Source organism: Hydra vulgaris, chromosome 04, assembly GCF_038396675.1.
Source record: "Hydra vulgaris chromosome 04, alternate assembly HydraT2T_AEP".
NCBI classification, from domain to species: Eukaryota; Metazoa; Cnidaria; class Hydrozoa; order Anthoathecata; family Hydridae; genus Hydra; species Hydra vulgaris.
The window spans coordinates 43,570,901-43,591,585 of NC_088923.1; the positions used below are offsets into that span (position 1 = coordinate 43,570,901).

Below are 20,685 nucleotides of genomic sequence, written 5' to 3' on the forward strand. Positions count from 1 at the left end.
GATATGCTTGAACGTTTTTTTGGAACTGCAAACAAAAGTAAAGATAGCTCTGATTGGTATGAATATTGATTTTCCTCTAAGTAAAAATGAGCTTGATGTCATAAATGAACTTTGTGTTGCTTTAAAACCACTAAAATTAGCCATTAATCTCTTTCAAAAGGAGATGCTGATCTTTTGTATTCTGAAATTTATTGAATTTACAAGAAAAAAACTTCATGAAGCTAATACACCTATAAGTTAACTAGTTAAACAGATATTTGAATAAAGAATAATTGAAAGCAGAAATATTTATTTAATTCATCTCATGTAGTACTTGTTAAATATGAATGTCTTAAATAAAAATGACTAATTTGGATTATTTCAGCCATCTAAGGATAGCTCTGATGATAACAAGGAAGTAAATACTGGTATTACAACTGATAACATAAAAAGTATCAAAAAGGAATTCAATTTCCCGTAAGGAAAATTTCCATGGAAAACCAATGAGTTTTTCCATTGTCATATAAAACCATAAAAAGTAAATTTTATCACGCAACTCGCTAATATTATTGAGTTTTTTTAATCTATGGGATTGCTTTTGCAGAAAATAAAAGCTATGATGCACCTAAAACATTAAAATTTGAATTCACTACAATATTTAATGTATGCATATGTATAAGCATACTGAAAATAAACATACAAAAACTACAAGTAATCTGATACTATAAGTGATATACATACAGTGATAAACAATTGAAATAGATTAAAAAAACAATTTTTACAGAAAATACAACAATTTGCATGTTTATTATTTTATGTAAACTATTTGATAAAAATTATATATATAAATTTGATAATTAATAACTTCAAGTTTCAACAAATTAAAGATAATCATCAATACAACATATTTAATCCAAAAAAAACATCAAGAACATTTATAAGTGCGATTACACTGTCAACTGTAATTGCAGAACCAGGTAATCGTCAAACAAATTACCATTCACATTTTGATATTCATTATTGTTTTTACTGCAGTTAGTATCATTGTCCATTTCACCAATCTAGACAATACATCATATAATTAATATATAAATACTAATTAATTTTCTTTATTTACTAATTTATTTATACTTTATAACTATAATTTATTATCTATTATAACTTACTATATAATTATGCATCAACACATAACTTTTTGAATGTTCTATATAAATGTTGTCAAATCTTGGGTAATATTTATATAGAAAAAAGTACCAATGAAATATATCATTATTTATAAATAATTATAAGATTATTACCACTTTTATGCTTGAGATATTTGCATGGTGTACAACATCATTTATATTGCCAGTCAAACCTTCCTTCTTCTAATGTAGTAATTTAAATAAAATGAAAGTTAAAATAAAAAGATTTATGTATATAAATGTTACCTGCATGTTAGTAACATTTATATAGAACGAGGCAGCAACAAATATAGTATTACTTATAAATTGTAATTTAAAAAAAAATTTTCTTTTTTGTCTGAGCTATCTGCATGATGTACAGCATCATTTATATTGCCAGTCAAACATGCCTGCCGATAATTTAGTGATTTAAATAAAATGATAAAGTTAAAATAAAAAGATTTATGCACATATATAAATGTTACCTTTATGTTGGTAACATTTATATAGAACAAGGCAGCAACTAATATATTATAACATATAAACTGTAGTTTAAAAAAAGCTTACTTCTTCTTTGTTCAATCTATCTGATGTAATTTATTAAATATAGTAATGTAAAAGCATAATAAATATAAAAGTGTGTGCATAAACTAATTTACTTTTGCTTAAGACAAGCACTTCACATTAGTTAAATATAAACAAATAAAAATAATTGTATTATAATAAATAATAGTGTATTATTCATAAACATTGCTTTTACATGCTTATATTTAACTGTGAATTAAAATTTTGAGCATAAATTAGCTTCCCTTTCTGATATTTTTAAAACATTACTATAGTTTTATACTATAGTTTTCCTTCATATACTATAGTTTTCCTTCTCCAACTAAGTTGTTCTTGGAACATTATTACAAGTTGAATCCCAAAGATTATGCTTATATCTTTTTTTGTTAATTCGAACTCAATTCACCCTTTTATTTAGACAGCTTTAAAACTATTAAAAAAATATTAAATGCATATAAAAACTGACAATGTTATAAATGATATAGATGATGAACAGCATTACTTATATCACCAGTCAAACCTGGCTTATAATGTAATTTAAATAAAATAGTAAAGTAAAAGTAAAAGGACTTATACACAAACTATTACATTATTTACATATTCTAATAATTCTGCTATTTAATAGTAAAGGAAAAATATAGTAAATATCCTTACTAGATCTGGTTGCTTACTAAATCCCAACTTGAATGGTCGCTTCAACAAAAAGACAAAAACAACTTAATAGAACTAAAATTGAATAAATTATTATTATAAAATAAAGTGTTTTAATATTTAATAAATATATACCATAAAATAAAGTGTTATAACTTCAAACATTTTTATGCATACTAAATCCATTAGAAAAAAATTTATAAAAGGTAGTACTAGTTATCTTTTGTACATTAGTTAACTAATCTTATCCGATGAACTGCTTATCTAATCTTATCCGATACACTGCTTATCTAATCTTATCCGATACACCGCTTATCTAAACTTATCTGATACACTTCTTATCTAATCTTATCTGATACACTTCTTATCTAATCTTATCCGATACACTTCTTATCTAATCTTATCCGATACACTTCTTATCTAATCTTATCTAACTCACTGCTTATCTAATGTACATTAAAACTAAAGTGTTTGTAGTAAACCAAATAAACATTATAAATCAAATTGATTACTTGGCATACCTGCTATTCTATTGAAAATTATGCAAAGTCAAAAAAATTATGCAGAGCCATTGGGAATAGCTAGAATATTTATACGCATAAATAATATATAATTAAATATAAAAATAATAAATAAATAAATATATGCATTTTATAATGCATCATAATATGATAATATCCAGAGACCTAAAAATAGTAAAGGTCAAGACATTTTGATTCAATACCAAGACTAAGATCAAGACTCTAAGCTTCAAGACCAAGACTCCAAGCTTCAAGACCAAGACAGTTAAATGAGTCTTGAGACCAATATTTAAGTCTCGAGACCAACATCTCTGATGATAACATATTATGATACATTATAAAATGCATACATTTATCATATTCTAGCTATTGCAAGTATGTCTAGTTGTTTATGTCTCTATGTTTATTTTGATTCATATTAAATGTGATGCATTTATAAAAAACATATAATTTATAATCATATTAAATACAGAAAAACAGAAAAATGCAAAAAATATTATTTTCTCAAGTTACAAATGATTGTAATTTTACGAGATATGACAGCACTTTAAATGCGCATTTGTAAAACCCATGGTGCAACATGAGCTATGAAAAAAAACCATGGTTCACCCATGGCGATTCCATGGGATTTTCATTTCCATGGGAAAACCATGAAAACCATGGTTTTTTCATAGAATTCTATACGATTTCCTACTCAAACTCTTTATTAAACAATCAGTCACTGAAATGAAGTTTGACTAACAGGAAATTGAAACAAACCTTGTTTAAAAGGAAATGGCTGTTTTTGAAGCTAGCTAAGCTAAGCCTAAGTATTTAGATTTACTGTTCAAAGTTCTTTAAATAATTCCTCCTACATCCGTAAAAGCTGAGAAAGCTTTTTCTAGTCTTGGACTTTTTGCTACTAATATAAGAAGTTCTTTAAAAGATGGAACTTTAGATGCACTAATTTTTTTAAAGCAAACTATGAAGAGTACTTATTGATATTATTTACTTGTCCTAATTAATGGTGATAAATAAATAAATACTTTTATGCATACTTTGTATTACTTTTGTGTGTTTTAACATAACTGAAATAAAGTTTGAAATAGTTTGAACTTTTTTCTGTTATAGTTTGAACATGTTCAGGTTCGAACTTTTGAAAAAAAGTTCTAACTGCAAGCCCTATATATGTTGGTATATAATGGTTATGATTCTTTTGGTTTTTTCTTAAGTAAAATCCAGAATAATCATGACTGTTTCTCACAAGATTAAAGGTTAGTCACTCGCTTCTGATTGTCTACTTGTTTTTAGCATGAGCACCTGTAGCTCAATCGTAGTTATCTATCCAGCCACAGCACAATGAGTTGGATATTAGACATATGGTGGACAAAATTATTTGAATCTTACGTTTTTTTTTTACTAAAACCCTTTAAACGTCGAAACAATTTTTTGTATTAATATTTATTTACTTTTATTTTAAGTTTAAGTTGAATAATTTTTAATGTTGAAAATTTAACAAACTTTATAAAACTTAAAAAATACAGATTTAAAATTTTTTAATTTCAAATTAGAATTGAATAACAAATCCCTCTAAATTTACAGTGTTAAAAATATCATAGTGAACACAAGCAATATAGCTATTCAGCATCACAAATGCTCATCTGGTGGAATAAACTTTAAAAATAAAATTGTTCACTTTCTTTAAAAGAAAAATTTTTTCCTTAGATTTGAACTCTTGAATTACCAGAGGTATATCATGTTTTAAAGTCTTTAGATTAATTATCATCTCTATAAATAATAAAAAATAACAAATTTTTTTTATTTTCAAAATCTATTGTCTGAAAACTCTAGATGAATAACATTAAAACGTTTTTATTATAATTAAGTCCACTAAGGTCTAATGGTACTATGCAAGTAATTAACAAGCACTCTTCATTTGTTTAACTTTGTTCACCTTTAACTTACCTGGTTGTAAACACAATTGTCCTGCGCACCATCAAATCCAGACTTGCATCTAAATGTAGATGGATAGATATTAGGGGCAACCTATAAAGTTCAAATAGATTGTATACATATTGCACTTACTAGTTCAAGCACTTAATTTAGAATCTCATAGGTTCCTAAAATTATGTGACACTTTTTGTATAAAATAATCTAATATTAAAAATTTACCTAATTTTTTTAAAGCCAGTTTATAAATGTATTATAAATCCAGGTCTTTACTTTATATTGTAAGATATACTGTTAAATAATGTTAAGTGTTGTTTTTAACTTTATATTTGTTTCATTAAAACATACTAATAAATAGTTTAAATATATAAACTAAATCTGTATACACTTAGTGCTTTAAAAGTTACTTTTACTATAGCTATGCATAAAGATTAAAAATTTTACACTCTTTTTTTTTTTAATTTTTGTATGGAAACAATTGATTTTTGTAGGGTATACTAATATAATCAAAATAGTTTTTAAAATAGTATTATGAATATGTTTTTTTTATGGTTTTGAATATAGTTAAATTTTTTCTTTTGAGGTTTTGATTACCTGCCCCATTGTGCAATATCTTTAAAAATATACTTGACTTGTCCTGCAATGACAAACAAACATTTGTCATTGCAGGACTTCGATAGTAACATTACTTGGAAAAGCTTAAACCAAGTATCTTTGTTTACTTAGTCTTGCATGAAATGTCATTAATGTCATACTAAAATGTATATCATGCTAAGGGTTTGGACTTGGTCAGGTGTCATCTAAACATAAAAGACAAAAAGTCTTTGTCAAAGAAACAAAAAATTTTTTCAAAAAATGACAAACCTTTTATTTTTACCTATTCATTTTTAAAAAAGGGTTGTCTGAATTTAAGCTTGAAGTGTTCAAAATATCTTCGGACATTGAAAAAGGCAACTATCATATTTAATTTATACTAGTTGTCCAAAATCATAAAATATGGGTCTTGGTAAGACTATTTTACACATTTCAATACTTATTCCTTACTTCCATATTTTACACATTTCAATACTTATTCCTTACTTCCATATTTTACACATTTCAATACTTATTCCTTACTTCCATATTTTACACATTTCAATACTTATTCCTTACTTCCATATTTTACACATTTCAATACTTATTCCTTACTTCCATATTTTTTTATTCCTTACTTCCATATTTTTTTAGTGGTAGAAAAACTATACATATTGTCCTTTTAAGTTATGATTAAAAAAAATAGTTTATGAAATAATAAACTTTAAAAATTTTTAAATGCTTTGGTAGTCTTTGAGCGAACTGCTATTTATCAGCTGTTCAAATGTGTTAATTAAAATTAGTATAGTTTAAAAAAAAATTGACTTAAAAGCATGTGGAATAATGAACTTACAATAACTCATATAATGGGGGTCATGGTATGTTTATTTCATAAATACCATAACTAGAAATTTCTTCTATAAATATAAATTGTATTTTATTCACACTTATTCTGTATTTTTATTTTTTTATTTCATTATTGTGAATTGTTATACAAAAAAAATGTTATTCTGTTTACTATTAATTCGATTTTTAAACATGGTTTAGATAGTTGAAGAAAGAAAAGACATCTATAATGATGAAAGAAAAGATAATATCTATAATGTGATGAACAAGATTCGATCAAAGGTTTTTCGAGAATCAATACGAATACATGAGTTTATGAAAGATTTTGATAAATTGCGAACTGGGAAAATGCTTAAGATCAATTTTCCGAGAGCATTAAATATTTCATCTTTAAGATTAACTGCATATGACATTGACACAGTTATGGATTTGTATGTGAATATTGTTACTTGCTAGTAATTCAAATAAAAAATATTTTTAATTTTTACTTGCATCACCAAAAAAAACAACGTTTTTCTTCATTGATTACCAAGGTTTAAAAAAAGATACTCACTGTATTAAAGTTAAATTTTTTTATTAATTATTATAACAGTATTTATAAATTTTGCTGTTTCGTGAAGCATAAAGAAATTTTGCTATTTTGTAAAGCATAAAGAAATATTGTTAACCCAATGAAAAAGTTATTATTTCTAAACACCTATCTTTTTAACAAAATTTTTAATTCAATTGTTTAGAGACAATCCTCAATATACAGTTATAAGATTAAAAAAATATGTCTTTGTTTCTAAAGGTTTTTCTTGTTGAACAAAGTTTTATTAAAAATTTGTGAAAGTTTTTACATATAATATGAGGCTTTGCGAACAAAAGAGGCACACCAACCAATTTTCGAAAATCTGTTTTCTTTAACCATTTTTTACTTTGGTCTGTCATCTACAATATAACACAAGATCAACGTGTCAGTGGGCCTCTTTCTGACTGAAAATCTCTTGTTATTTACTCGTGATAAAATCTGAAGAAACACACTTTGTAACGAGTAAAACGTTTGTCCGAAAGAAGCACAGCAACCAAGCGAGAGAAACCACCAACTACCACAGAGGGGGAGGGGGTGTAAACTCTTCTACCACGTGGTAGGAAAAAGTGTAATTTCATGCGCTTACTCAAAACTTGATTTTGGTTGGTGTGTCCCTTTCGTTCGCAATGCCTCATATGAATAAACTAATCTAACATAAATAAAACTTAACAAAATTGCTTTTATTGAGTTATCTTTATCGAAAAATTCTTTTCAGCTACAAGTCAGAAGGAAACTCTAACTATGTGGATTACAATAGGTTTTGTGATGATGTCGACAGCGTGTTTACTACTAAAGGTGTATTAAAATTTGTGTTAACTGAAATTAAATATAAATTTTTAATAAATCTTAAAATTTCTTTTTTTTTATCATTTGATTTATTTTTTACAAAAACAAGGTCTCGAGGTAAATCCAACACTGGTTCCGATTCAATACAAACCTAAATCAAAAAATTCACTTATTCAGCTTTCTTCTGATGCTGAAGAAATGATTGAGACAGTTGTTCATCAACTTGCTGATCGTGTCAGAATACGCAGAATCCAGGTTAGCAGATCTCTCTCTCTCTCTCTCTACATATATATATATATATATATATATATATATATATATATATATATATATATATATATATATATTTATAATGTATATACATATATTTACTAAGTATATTTATATAAATATACTTAGCATTATTGCTAAGTATATTTATATAAATATACTTAGCAAAATATTTTTAACAAATATGATTAAAAGTTATATATATATATATATTTATATATATATATATTTATATATATATATATATATATATATATATATATATATATATATATATATATATATATATATATATATATATATATATATATATATATATAGACACACATACAGTGGGCTCCCAAATTATTAGTTATAGTTTGTTTTTTCACAAAAATTAAATGTTATTAAATATGATTTTTAGATGAATAAGTTTGATATTTAAAGATTTAAATATCAATAATAGTTTCTACATTTTTTTTAAGAAGTTGTAACATTTATAAATAATTGTAAAATTTTTTAGCATTAATAAGGTAGAGTATGCAAAAACGTTCAAAATTATTATTTGCATAATAATGCATGTGCAATAAAAATTTTTTTTATCAATTGTTCAGTGTTTTTACGACTCTGACTTATTTTTTTACATTATTGTTAAATAATTTCACAAATAACTGCTTCATTAAAAATTTCAAATCTCTCTAAAAAAAAAATTCAGTTAAAGTTTCTGTGATAAAAGTAAGCAGAATCAAAGGTGAACTTGTTAAAAAAATACCTGTGCCAGAAGCGAAAAATGTGGGAGACCACACATCACTACACCTATAGATAAACAGGCAATTTGTAACATTTGTGTTAAAAACTGAAGAAAAAGTATAAAAGCAATTACTAAAAACATAGAAAATCCTGGTATCAAGATTTCGTACAGAACTACAATGCGTCGAATATCAAAATTGGGGTTTCAATGCTGCGGACCTGCAAAGAAATCTCAACCTACTCCAACAATCAAATCAAAACGTCTTGCTTGGGTTAAACTACACTTAGATAAGTCTGCTGAAGATTGGAAAGTTGTAAGTAAATACTTATTTGATTGTTTATTGTAACAGCATCACTGATAAAGATATTTATATGAGTTTTCATATATATTTTTTTCAGGTGTGTTTCTCAGATAAGTCCTAATTTGAAATAATGGATAAGTCTTCTTTTGTTAGAGGCAGGAAAAAAGAAAAATATAACCCAGACAGTGTTAGGAGGCACCCTCTAAACCACCTTCTAAAGGTGGTCAGTTATAAGGGCAGTGACCTTCTTTATATAGTTAAAGGGTTGATGAACCAGAATAATTATAAAAAGTGTTAGTAAAAGCTTCTATTGACTATTTTTATTTAATGGATAGAGACCTGTAATTTCAAAACCACTAACTGCATGTAATCTTTTGAAAGCCTGCTCTGATGAATGTAATTTTGCAAACAGGAAAGGAAATGTCGGATTATCAACGGTTCTTAAACCAGTTTCTTTATAGTGTTTTTGAATAATTGCTCACCAAATATTTTTAACATGACAGTAAATGCTTAAATTCAGTTCTTAGAAAAATTTTGAAGAATGGGATGGTAAAATTATTAAGTTGATGTCATTCTGTCAACATAGTTGAATCGCTGCCTTAGAAACAAGAAAAGCTGCAAAACTAGTACCTTAAAGCTAGGCTTTAAAAAAAATGTCATTTAAAAGAAGATTACAGTTAATGTAATTAACAACACTAGAAGTATTTACAAGGAGATTTAATTTTTTATTATAAAATACAGAAAGGCTATGATGAGATTAATTGGATAAATGACTCAATATATAAAGCTCAATAAAAACATTACAACTTTCAAAGTTAACAATGGCATACTGTAAAAGTAATGCTAGATATAATTTCTTTTCATGTAGAGTTGTAGAAGCTTGTAATGATTTACCACTATATATTATAGAATCAATAACAATTAATCAATTTAAAAATATGTTTGCAACAGTCTAATTTATCTTAATAAATCAGACTGTTGCAAAACTTATTTATTAAATAACACTAAGTAAAAATTATATACATAAAAAAGTGAACAACTGTTATTGTGACTACAATTTATTTCATCAATTGTCACAGTGTATACAATTATCATTATTAAGAGTTAAATTAGCTGCTAAAACCACTTGGCTTTGACAATTTGCATTTTTAAAAGGAATAAACGCCGATTTAATCCATTTGACATTAGATTTTACATGGATCCTCCTCCATCAGAAAGAGGAAAGTATAGTTGGGGTATTAGTGAACCTCCTGCTACATACCAGGAGGTTTACCAATACCCCATTGAACCCAAAAATATTTTGCTTTATAGACAACAAAAGGCGGCAAATAATCACTGTTGGCATTTTAGTAGTTATTGACAGTATAATTAGCTTTTTCATTACTGCCACCAATAATAAGTAGTCGCCTTGCTCTTCTTCTAATTAAGACTGTTTTTGAACCTTGATTACAATTTAATTCAATTTTGTCACAGTTGGAATTATTTTGTGGCTTGTTCAATGTGTCTGTGTTTTTATAAGTTGTTTGAAGCGTCACAAAAAGTTCATTAATCACTTGGTTAGTGTATGAAGCTGCTGTTGCTGCTGATATGCTTAGTACTTTGTGTTGACTTTATTTGTGTAACCAACATTGCTTTAAACCAATATACCACTCGTTCATTGGCTTTTCATTCATGAATAAGGTAGTTTCGTTTGTTTCTTTTAAATAGTTGAACTCCATAGATTGAATTTTAGGGAACAATAAGCCTAGAACTTATATTATTAGTCAAGTAGAACTTGAAGCATCTGAACCAGTAAGGATTCAATCACATAGCTAAGAATTGTTAACGTACGTATGCTTGCATCTCAGTTTTACAGCTTTAACTATTGCAAATTTCACATGCTTTTTACCATATTTGGTGATGGATTTTCTTATATAATTCTGAGGCATTGTTGTTAATTAATCAATTTAGTTAATTTTAATTGATTATGAGAATAACATGACCTTAGAAATTGATTACCAAAACAATAGGAAAAAATAATCTTAACTATCCAATCAAAGTGCATCTCTATTTAATATAAATAGACGGTGAAGTTTCCCCATTTAGTATTTCAGGAATAACTTTAGAACCAATTTTAGTCTTTTAAGTTTTTGACGGAAATAAGTAATTAGATTTTTGAGAGAATTTTAAATTTCCTGTTTTTTTGAAGATTATTTTTTTCAATTAACTTCATATCAAGTCTTCAAAAAAAAAAAGAGTATTTTTTGACATAGATTGATAAAAAACTTGATTTTGTTCTAATAGAAATTTAAATCATAAAAAAAGTTCCAGAGTAAAGTCAAAGTTATTAAAGTTGAGATCAATTGTTAGCAAAATTCATCAATTGGTAGCAAAATACATCAACTGGTAGCGAAATTTCTTAAGTTGAAAAGTTATACCATTTTAATGTCTCTTCTATACATATATTCCTATAGTTTGACATATAAATTTAGCATTTGTGATAAAATAGTTCTTTATCTATTAAAGCAACAAAATCAATTAGACATTATGTAAAAACCATTAAATTTAATTGAGGAAACTTTTTAAATTTTATTGTTTTTTAAAAAACCATAAAAACGCAACTTTGTAGAATGGAACCTTTTTTACTTTTTTAATAAAAATAAAAACATTGTGAATGTTTTTATACACCCCTTATGGCAAGGTGCTCCATCATGTATAAAAATTAGGTCTCTAACGCCCTGCAATCCTTCTTTGCAGCCCACTCCTCCAGCTGTGGAAAGATATGTTTCTCCAACACAGTCTTGTACTGGTCCTAGCTCATTTTACCCTCTACAATATACAACTTACCAGTGCTAAAAATGCTTGTTGCACTCCATATCATAACCTGCGTTGAGTGCTTGACACGCTGAACAATACAGCCTTTGCTCATTTCTTCCCCAACTTTAAACCTTTAAAGCTTTAAAGCTTTTGACAAGCTTTAAACCCAATGTCAAATAATCTTCTTCCAAGTGTTCTGTCACTCATAGAAACACTGTGCTTCTCTAGGGTTTCCAATCGGTTTTAACTGATAACCGAAAACCTCTTTTTTTTTTGTCAAAACCGATATAAATGAAAACCATCGGTTTTCAAAGATGGTTTTTGCGGTTTTTTTGTATGTCTTTTGAATATTTATTTATTATAGAAAGTTATAAAAAATCAAATTTGTAAGTAATTTAATTTTTATATTATTATTTAGATTTTATTTTGTTGGAAAGCTTAGCATGTCTTTTCATTTTCAAAATTATTCAAATATTCCAAAAAAAATGTTTGAATATCGAATAAAACACGCAAATATATTCGAATATAAATTCATCTAAATACTCAAATAGGATGGCCTATTCTTTATATTAAAGATTTTATTCCTTAAAAAAACAGAATGAAATTTTTAGATTATATTTTTGTTCAACAAAATAAAAACGTATAGGTATGTAATAAAAATAATTCACAATGTTTCTATTAATTATTTTTTTTCGAAAATATATTTATCTTCCAGGTAAATCATTTCATCAGTTTGGAAATTTGCTGTCCGGTGTAAAATTCTAAATTCAAGAGATGTTGAAGACATTGGTAATAGATGCAGTTCTGTTGTAACATGCTCCGATGGATCCACAACTACTTTGCGGAATCATATTTTGCGTCATGGAATTACTATCAATAGTCCTTCGACTGGAGAATCAAGCAGCAGCTTAAATCCACCACTGGAAAAAAAATATATTAAAACCATGGACAGTTATTTACAAAAAATGAGCCTTAAAGAAGTTGTAGCTGATCTAGCAACAGGTGTTATTTTGATTAATAATAAAATGGTGTCAACCTATAAAGCTGACCTCATTAAGATTTATGGTTCCTGTCCAGCTGAAAGTTTAATACTAAAAATTAAGGATTATTTGAATTCACTTGGTGTCTGTATGAAAAGAGGTGTAATAGGTTCTACTTAAGATGGTGCAGCAATCACCAAGAAGCTCATGCAATTAACAGACATTGTTTATCAATTTTGCTTTAGTCATCCAATTCACTTTGGTGCATGCGACACATACAAGAAAAATAAAGACACAAATGTACCAAGGAAATGGGCAGTGATTCTGAAGAGGTTGAACATGGAATTTACGATGATAATTTTAGTTTTGAACCAGTAAACAATGAGATTAATGTTGACTACCCTGAAATTTTGATGAATGCACAACAAGTTGTGAAACTCATAAAAATCTCATTAGTTCTTAATCAAATTTTTAAGAAAAAAGTTACTGAGGAATTTGGTAAAGAAATCAAACTGTATCTGGATGTTGTCATCATTGGAATTCATTTTTTTTTAATGACTGCGCTTTTGTTAAAAACTAAGAAATGTTTATTCAGACATTTACTGAATTAAATGCTCTTGATGTAATTAACAAGCTAGATTTTGAGTTATTAGCTTCATTACATGTCGCTTTAAAGCCATCAAAACTAGCAGTGGAATTCCTTAGCAATAAAGTAGCAATGTTATTGACAGCAGATACTGTTCTTGAATTCATGCATTAATCGGATCTTTATTGAATTCAAATTTAAAAAGCGCGTTGATGAAATAATTAACGGAACCGCTGTTAAGTTGCCTAAAAGATCCTTTAGTTATTCCATTAAAAAATATTTTAAATTTTGCTGGAAAACTTGCATTTAAACTTTTTGGATTTACTTCTAATGATGAGGAACCACAAATAGCTGGAGCACCAAGTACAACATTGGAAAGTTTACCTGTTTCTCTAAAGGATCAATTAAATGCACTTTTCAATAAAGATAGCATCACACACTTGCCTAAATCTACTGATCTATTCAAATGGCTAAAGCAAGAGTTTTTGTTGTACTGAAATATGGGTAAAAGAAGAGAAAATCTTGAATAAATTTACAATTCGATTTTCTCTATGAAGCTATATCAACAGATGTTGAATGTATTTTTTTTTGAGCTGCACTAGTTTCTGCACAAAAATTAGATCACGATTATCTGATGAATCGTTAAAATCTTTTGTTTTCTTTAAATTTTTTTACAATAAAAATAATTCATTATAAGTTTTATTTCAAAATATAAACATAATGTTAGAACACTTTGTTTTAAAAACTTTTTTAATAATTAAAGCAAAATAAACTTACATAAGTTTTATTACTTAACAAGAAAAACCGAAAACCATGGCTTTTTTTTTAAATTAAAACCGAAACCACGGTTTTTAATAAATGCGGTTTTTTGAAAACCCCAGTACTTCCCCATAATAACTTGCAGCAGTTTACTTATTGCTTTTCTATTCTTTTTACACTCTCGTATCAGAAATATATTCTTTTCTGCTTGTTATTCTTTTGCAACCACATTTTGACTTGCGTCTAGGTGATAAATTCAATCCCAACCCCAGCTTTTTTCGAAGTCTGCAATGCAGGATTTCAACTTTAGTCTGGTTTCTTGAAATAAAATGGATAAGATATTAATCAAACTATTACTTGTTTTTCCTTATTACTTGTATTAGTCAGGAAAATATTAAGATAGAAGAGAGTTTCAAAGTGTTGGTGTGCAAGGAAAAAAACTAGACAAATAAAAGTTTCTAGAGCATGAAGGAACAGATACAGTAAAAAGATGCAAATTAGCTGAATAATGAGTCAAGTGAGAATGAGTTTTAGTTGTTGCAACTATAGATGGCAGCTAATTTGAGAAACGACCATAATTTTGTAGTAAAGTGTAAGATATGAAGTGTGATGTAAAAATAAGACAGTGGCTCAAGCTTAGAAAATAGAGTAGGTCCAGCTACATTTACAGTATGTTTTTGATTCTTATCTATAAAAAAAAGTACATCATTAGAAGAATGATTTTAAATATGAGAGTATTCTATTGAGGGAAAAATAAGAGATTTGTTGAGGAAGAGAATGGAATTGGTAGTAAAAAAATAATGATGGTAAAGAGAGACAATCTTAGCATTCTACTATTAGTTGTTACAAAATCATATATGTATTATTAACTGTTATTATAAACCATATATACATGCAATTGGTTGTATATATGGTTTCTATAAGAGGTCAATAAACCAAAAAGACATAAAGTAAAGAACTCAGGGAAAGTGTTGTCATTCATCAATATCAACAGTATTTCAAAAATTATTTGCAGTAAATGACTGAGTTTTGTTGGAGTTAAAATTCCCAATTTTTCAAGCTTTCACAAAAAAAAGATTAGATTCTTAGTCAACTGTCTTTTCTAACCAATCAAAAAGTGATGACTTTTTATCAAGACTAAAGTGTTGTGTTATCAGCAAATAGAGCCATCCAGCAGGCACAGGATGTCTGTTGGACGTCTTAAGGGCGTTCTACAGACATGTAACATCCACAAGATGTTGTATAGATGTCCCACAGACGTCTGTGTCTGCTGGCCAGTTTAGATGTAAGATTGTCAGAAAAATCATTAGTATAGATGAGAAACAATACAAGACCAATATTAGAACCTTGTGGCACCCCAGAAGTTGCTGAAAATGAAGGAGAGTATTTGGCCAGGACAACTTTAATACTGCGAAAGGAATGATTTAATAATCTCAAAAACTTTTCCAAATGGACCATAAGAACCAAGCTTATGGAGAAGACCAGCATATCAGATTCTATCAAAAGCCTTTGATATGTCAAGAAAAATTGCCCATGCCTTATCACTTCCATCTTATGTATGATAGAACCTTTCTGTAATAACACTTAGCAAGTCAGCTGTAGAACATAAAGGATCAAAATCCGATTGTTAGAGAGTGAGTTGTTAGACTCTGAGATTAAATAATAGTTTTTAAATATTTTTTTAATCAATGTTATTTTTAAAATCAAAAACAAATTTTCTTCAAAGTAAAAAATCTTTTTTGAAAAAAATTTAACATAATAACAAAAATGGAAAAAATAGTACTACAGTAAATTTTTTACCTTGGATGAAAAATCTGCAACTCTAAAGTTTTCATGAAGTTGAAAATTGAATTCAGCTCTGCTATCGTAATTATTATCTGATTTACAAAATGTTGGTAAATTCTTTGATACAATTTATAGGTTATCTGTATTTTGCTGTGGTTTTATGGCAGACAGTGAGTTGAGAATTCGTTATGTTTTGGATTTCTTGTCAAAACAACTTTTTTTAAATCATTTTTTCTTTTATAAACCCTGTCTAAGTCACAGGGAGGCATTATAAATATGGATGCTTTTTTAACTTCTTTTAGTTTTTTTTTGATTTATCATTATTTTTTTTTTTATAAATAATATATTTTTCTAATTACTATAATGCCCTATTCTCAACCTTGTTACAATACAACCTTTGTTTAGGTTTTACATATTCAGTCTGTAAAAATCAGTTTTAATGTTTGTGATAAGTTCCAAGAAAATCCTTCGTTGGAATGAATATACAAATATACAAAAGCAACTATGCTTTTTTATTAAATTTTTTAAAATTGTTTAAACTAAATATTAACAATTTAAACAATTCCCTTCCCTTGAGTGGGTTTTTAATTTTTACATGGTCACAGCTTCAAAACATGGTCACAGCTTCAAATGGTCACAGCTTCAATTTACATGGTCACAGCTTCAAAACTAAGATTGAATTTAAGATAGCCCCAAAAATATTTTTTTTAACTTTATTTTCCTCACGAGAACCTGGTAAAATATTTTAAAAATTTACGTGATTCACGTAAAAAATTACGTGAATCACGTAAATTTTTGAAATATTATTCTATACACATAGGTTGGATGGTAAACAAAATTTTTATAAAATAATTAGTTAATTTATTAAAATTACTATGTTAACACAGAGCAAAACAATGATAAATTTTATTAAACCACTATATCAAATAGATAGTTAACACATAAGTTCTCACAGAATAGGAATGTTTAGTTGAACACATCATCAGGTCTAGGTTGTTTGACCACTCCAGGTTTGGACGGTTCTATACAAAATAGTGTCCTAAATTATTTTCTCCATAATTGCACAAAGCTAATATTATTTTTGAAAAATACACATAAGAAAGTATTTATGTCTAAATTTCATACAAATTTACGAGTCACTCCACTCCATGTCAAATCAACAGAAAAAACAAAAAAATTCCACCCCATGTTCTGGATTTTGCTATTTTTTATATATGTTATAGGGTTTATGAAAGCTAAGAAAATCTAATAGTTTGAACCTCAATCTCCTCACCATTCTCAAAATATTTAGGTTTCAATTTTCTTATTTATGTTGACTTAGCATTTTTAGCAACATGCTTTTTTGTCATTTAATTGCAATATTTAATGAACAAAATGAGATCTGAAATTTGGTACAAAGACAATCTTTCACATGGTAGATTTATATATAATATTAATTTACAACCTAGTACCTAGTTTCCAAACTAATGATCGTTTATATAATGCATTAAAAATTTCTCAAATTGCATTTTCAGTAAAGCATGACATTTTTAAATCTGTGGAGTTTTTTTTGAGACAGCCAATATATTTTGCGGTTAATTAAGGACATATTGAACTTTAATTTTTTTGCAAAATGAGGTGTTTTAAACAGTTTTTTTTTTCCAACTTCATCAAAGTTGACTTTTTAATGTTTTTGGAACAATTTTTTTTTATGAAATGGCTAATTTTAAAAATTTTGTAAGATTTACTAAAATTATTTTTATTGTCATTTAAAAGTAAAGCTTTGATTAGCTTTCAAACAATACATACTAGCCCACTTTTCATTATATCAACCCAGCAGAACATATCAATAAAAAACACCTTCATGAGGCAAAACCAATTTTTTCATTTAAAAATCTAACTTTGAATACCAATATCTTTGAAACTACAAATCACACAAGATTAATATTTTGAGATTTTCTTATCTACAGTGTAAGCTTTCAATGTGTCTGTTTCATCCATATTGAAGCCAATGTTTTTTTAATTTTTGGCCACCCTGTGTCCTACTGTGTGCTGAGGCGGTCATGGTAGATGATGCGCTGTAGTGAATATGACTGTTCAGGGAGACCTTAAAACAGTTGACAGATCTGGCGTGTGCAACTTTATCAAGTGAAGTATTCCACTATGTAACAATGAGGTTGTTAAAGAAGTTACATCGGACAATACAGTTGAATACCAGAAGATGACGTCATTATATTGACTATTTTATATTTTTGGTGCACCAAGAATTTACTCAGCATTGAAGACCACAATAAAAGATTGGGCTTTAAATTTGAGGTCATTAGATATGGAGATGTAAATTGGGCTCTATCTTTAGGGGTACTAACAATGCTAAAAGTTTTGGCATTATACATTTTGCAAAGACTTTGATTACTAGCATGCCAGGGGAGATCATTGATGAAAATAGTATTGAAAATACACGAAAATAAATTTTTATTAAAAAACTACTAACCCTTCTACAAACTTAACTAACCACAAACAGTTCAGTATTTTTTATTTGCTGTGGTTATCCTTTGTGATAAAATTCAAACCCAATTTAAGCTGAATTTACCAATATTAAGTACATGCTTAAGTCCGTTTTTTATTTAAGTGGTCTCTAATATTATAAAAAAAAGTTCTCCAAACCTGGTATTTAAATGAAGCGAAATTTTAAAAAAACTTTAAAAATTTTTATCGTTTTTGAAAAAAAGTAATATAAAAAACATATTATTAAAAAACTTATAAAATTTTTTATTTATTTTTGGTACAAAAACTTTAGCTTTTATACAATAAAGTTTAACAAAATAATGTTTATATAAAATTTATACAATAAAGTTTAACAAAATAATGTTTATATAAAATTTTTACAATAAAGTTTAACAAAATAATGTTTATATAAAATTTTTACAATAAAGTTTAACAAAATAATATTTATATAAAATTTATATATTGTATAAATTTTATATAAACATTATTTTGTTAAACTTTATTTACAATAAAGTTTATTACAACAATACAGTTTACAACAATACATTACAACAATAAAGTTTATTACAACAATAAAGTTTATTACAACAAAATTTATTTACAATAAAGTTTAACAAAATAATGTTTATATAAAACTTATACAATAAAGTTTAACAAAATAATGTTTATATAAAATTTATACAATAAAGTTTTACAAAATAATATTTATATTAAATTTATACAATAAATTTTAACAAAATAATGTTTATATAAAATAGTTATTATTTTTTATAAAACTCTTATAGAGTTTTTATGAAATTTTGTCTAATTTGAGTACCAGTTTGATTTCTTAAAAAAAAGATATTTTTTTGATAATATTAGGAGCCCGTTAAATAAAAAATGGACTTAACCAAGTAATGGACAGTTAAGCATAAAATTTCTCAAAGGATTCACAGCACAAAACGATCCAAAACAATATAAAAATCAAATATAAACGGTAACTTTTGTAAGATTAATTAGATTAAGATGTATGTATGTTTGTATGTATGTATGTATGAAAATATGTATGTATGTATGTATGTATGTATGCATGTATGTGTTGAATTGAAAGAAAGAAAGAAAATAATGAAATGAACGAATTGCTTTGCTAAAAAATAGATTCAATCTCTACTAAACCCGCATCGGCAGTTGTGTTTTTCCTTATTCCAATATGACAGATTTATTGAGTTATATATAATAAGTCAATAATGCTGTTTATATAAGTCCAAATATAAGTTATTGATTAAGACTAATTACTAAGATTTTCTATTTCTTTAAATTGTATTTCAGCTTTTTCCATTGTTTGAAGATTATGATCGATTTCACAACGGAACTGTGTCTCGCTCTCAACTACACCGCGTTCTTAGTGAGCTAGAACTAGGGAGCATTGTTAGCGAGCAAGAATTTCATGCTTTGTATGAAAAATTTCTATCTGTTATTGGAGGGAAACTTGACTTTAATTATAAAGCTTTTTGTGATATGGTGAACAATTATGCAAACTTTGACCCAAACTTTCCTTGAAAAAAACTTAAAAGACATTCGTTTCGTAGGAGATTATTTTTATGCACAGTTTAATTTTATTCTATAACTGTCATGTTTACGTATTTTATCTATAATTGTATTTTATCTATAATTGTATTTATAAAAGTTTTTTTTTTTTAAATAAAAGTAACTAAAGTTTTTAATTTTGATTACTACAACCATCAATAGCAGCCACCTAACAACTGTAGTGAGCATGAGGGTGGTCTGTATTTCTATACGAATTATTTTTTATTTTTTAAATGAGGCAACCCTTAATATGTTTCTTTTTAATAAAGAGAAAAATAACTACAAAATTTGAAACTGATCAGATGCGAAGAACTCGTGCCCGAAACAGAGTACTTATGGCAATAAATTTTTTTTTTTTTACTGTTATCATAATAAAATGCAAACAACTTCAATTGAACAGACATTAAAGCAGACATAATTATATTCAAACTAATAAACTGAGTTTGTTTAATTGTTTATACAATCAGCTATCTAAAGTAGATATATATATATATATATATATATATATATATATATATATATATATATATATATATATATATATATATATATATATATATATATATATACAGGGGCGGATCTAGCATTTTAAATGGGTGATGCGAAATTTTTTTATTGACGTCCCACCCCCCGCAACTTCTCTAGGGTTTAAGTATAGTCAATATAAAAAGTGGAGAAACATTAAAAGGCGTAGCGAGGGTGGGGCGGACACGCCCCAGGCAGCTTTTTTTACGAGTGTTTATATCATTGAATAATAACTAAATTTTGTATTGCTTTTGCAGTATCCATTTTTAGCAGAAATTTTTACAAATGTTGCCTTGGCTATTTTGTTCATAAATTAGACA

The 20,685-nt window shown here is 26.8% G+C and overlaps 1 protein-coding gene across 1 annotated transcript in view; it reads left to right on the forward strand.

The window, feature by feature from the left end:
- Window positions 1–19,974, forward strand: part of LOC100202524 (uncharacterized) — a 63,252-nt gene extending 43,278 nt beyond the window's left edge. The window contains exons 17-20 of the mRNA XM_065796413.1: window positions 6,428–6,657; window positions 7,513–7,592; window positions 7,693–7,838; window positions 19,583–19,974. Coding sequence (XP_065652485.1) covers window positions 6,428–6,657; window positions 7,513–7,592; window positions 7,693–7,838; window positions 19,583–19,813 — 687 coding nt within the window. The 3' untranslated portion in view covers window positions 19,814–19,974. The remainder of the gene's footprint in view (window positions 1–6,427; window positions 6,658–7,512; window positions 7,593–7,692; window positions 7,839–19,582) is intronic.
- The last annotated feature ends 711 nt before the right edge of the window (window positions 19,975–20,685 follow it).